Genomic DNA, 2331 nt, shown 5'->3' on the forward strand with positions numbered 1-2331 from the left:
GTCGCCGCATGAGAGCCGCAGCAGCCTTTGCAAACTCAGGTTTTGTGGGCGGCTTTCCGGAGGCCGCGGTCATCCACGCCGCCAAGGCCTGCGCCCTGTCCCTTTCAAGCAGGCCAGCGCAGGAGCCATTGGGCTCATATATGCACACCGCCTCTACTGGGTGGGTCACCGAAGCAGCGGCAATCCTGCCTCGGAGCAGTCGGGGTTGCGCCGAGCATCTGCCCGTCGCTTGGGTGTCCAGTTCAGGGTCGATCGGTTTGGTCACTACTTGCAGCTTGGTGCGCAGCCTTTGGCCCACAGTGATGTCATACCGTGTGTCTGGGGGGTTGCGCAGACCTTGTCTCTCCCTGTCTGTGAGCTGGTGGCCCCTCCCTTGCAGTGCCGCTGTTTGGGCAGCTTCTGCTGCCGCCTCCCTCTCCTGTTCCTCATGTGCGGCTCTGTGCGCGTTGCGCTGCTCCCACTCCCTGATCAGCGTCACCAGCGGCTCCTGCGCCATGTCTGTTTGGGTGAATGTCTCAACAGAGTCGCCCCACTCCACCCTGCAGTATGCGCACTCTTGCATGATCCGTGCTCGTGCGGCTGGGCTCCCCCGGCAGTGCGAGCAGTCCTTGCACTCCCAGGGCAGCGGGGCGGCAGGTGGCGTCGTCCCCTCCGCTTTGCCTGCGCACTCGCCGTGGAATAGCCTCTGGCAATGGTCGCAGGGCCTGGCGTCAGCTGCGGGCCCGATGCTTGTGGCCGGTCGCGCACAGTAGTCGCACACGCCGCAGCCCTCATGTTCGAGATCCTGCAGGGTCGCAGGCGTCTTGTTCTTTACGGTGTAGCCCTGTTCGCATGCAAGGTCTACCTCAAACTGCTGATAGATGGTCGGTTGCCACGCCAGCACAAGCTGGGCGTCGCGCCTGCTGTTGTGCTTTGACGTCGCCCTACCCACCACGTGGGAGATTTCATCAAAGATGCCGCACGAGCTCCACATCTCGCCAAGCGCGTGCGTCCTAGATTTTTCGCTGCTCCATTTCCTTTCCTGGGTTTTGAGTTGGTATTCCCTAAAGCCCCACATCCTTGTCTCCCAGGCCCTGTAGTTCCGCTCCTTGCGGCTCTTCTGCCCTGCACGGCGGCGCGCCGGTTTCATTGGCGCCTCCCTGGGTCGTTTGCCTGGGCAGGCATCCCTGCACCTGTGTGCGGTGATGCGCCGCTTGGCGGGCCTTGCGATAATCGCATCATCCTCCGCCGTGTTGGGCTCGGCCTCGCCCCCACAGTTGCGACCTGTCTCAGCCCTGCCGCCGGCAGTGGGCCGGGCGTGGGCAACGGGGTTCTGGCGTGGGTTGCTGGTCAGGTATTGAATAATATCTTGTTGGCCCCCTTTCTTGGGCCCCTTGGGTGCTTCCAGCAGGGCCCAGAGGCTGGCCTCAACACGGCGAGCGTCTGAGGGCGCGTCCAACCTCCTGTTGAAGCCTTTTGGGAGAACTCTGGATGCAACGTCCCCTGAGTTCAGTACCCGTGTGATGCGTGCTACCGCAGTCTTCTGGCCCTGGGTAATCTTTCTGTCAAGCTGCCGCCGCAGTGCGCTCAGTGGGCGCGTCGACGCAGTTGTTGCATCGAGCAAGTCGGCTAGCCCATCCACTCCAGCAGGCCACAACTTCATCAGGTCGGGTGCGAGTGCATCGGTAATCGCTTTCAAGGCAGTGGGCTTGGCGGCCGGCGCGCCGCCCAGGCGAGTCAGCCACGCCTTGAGCTGCTGTGACAGCTGTTTGGTTTTGAAATCGCACGCATCGTTTGCCAGGAAGAGGCCCGTCTGGCGCGCTATTTCGAGCCTCCGCAGCCCCATGCTGTATTGGTGCAGCCAGCTCGGCCTGTTGTTGGACGGTCCTACCACGTCCGTGGCGGTGCCATTGTGTAGCTCCAGCTGTGCCCTGAGCAGAGCTCTTGTGATCCTGCCTATTCTGCCTTTGTCATTCAGGCAGGTGATGGTGCGCTCTGCGGCCTGCGTGGCAGCTTCCACCGCCAGTGAGTGACAGCCAAGTCCGCCAGCGGCACGCGCATTCTGGATGAGGAGGTTTGGGGCGGCCGTGGTCAGGCGCACCGCCTGCTTTGTTGCTGAGGTCAGCACCGAGCTCATCACCGTTAGGTCGGGGTAGGCAAATGGCATGAGGGCCAGCCCATATGCCATGGATGGTCTCAGGCATGTCTCTATGATGAGGAGTTTTTGCCTCCCTGTGATGCAGCTCCTGGCCAAGTGCCTTGCTTTGTCCCGCGCCTTGTTGAGAACCGCCTTTTTGTGGTGTTTCCAGTCCAGTTCCATCGTGAGCGTCACCCCAAGGAAGGCAAAGGGGT

At 62.1% G+C, this 2331-nt stretch overlaps 1 protein-coding gene across 1 annotated transcript; it reads right to left on the minus strand.

Moving 5' to 3' along the window:
• Positions 1-1634: 1634 nt before the first annotated feature.
• Positions 1635-2167, minus strand: MNEG_16392 (hypothetical protein; the record flags this gene model as incomplete). Its single annotated transcript, XM_014035138.1, has 1 exon — positions 1635-2167. A coding segment is annotated over one exon (533 nt), but the record flags the coding sequence as incomplete, so codon positions are not given.
• Between the last annotated feature and the right edge of the window lie 164 nt (positions 2168-2331).

The sequence above is a fragment of the Monoraphidium neglectum genome (assembly GCF_000611645.1).
Source record: "Monoraphidium neglectum strain SAG 48.87 unplaced genomic scaffold scaffold06317, whole genome shotgun sequence".
In the NCBI taxonomy this organism is placed as follows: Eukaryota; Viridiplantae; Chlorophyta; class Chlorophyceae; order Sphaeropleales; family Selenastraceae; genus Monoraphidium; species Monoraphidium neglectum.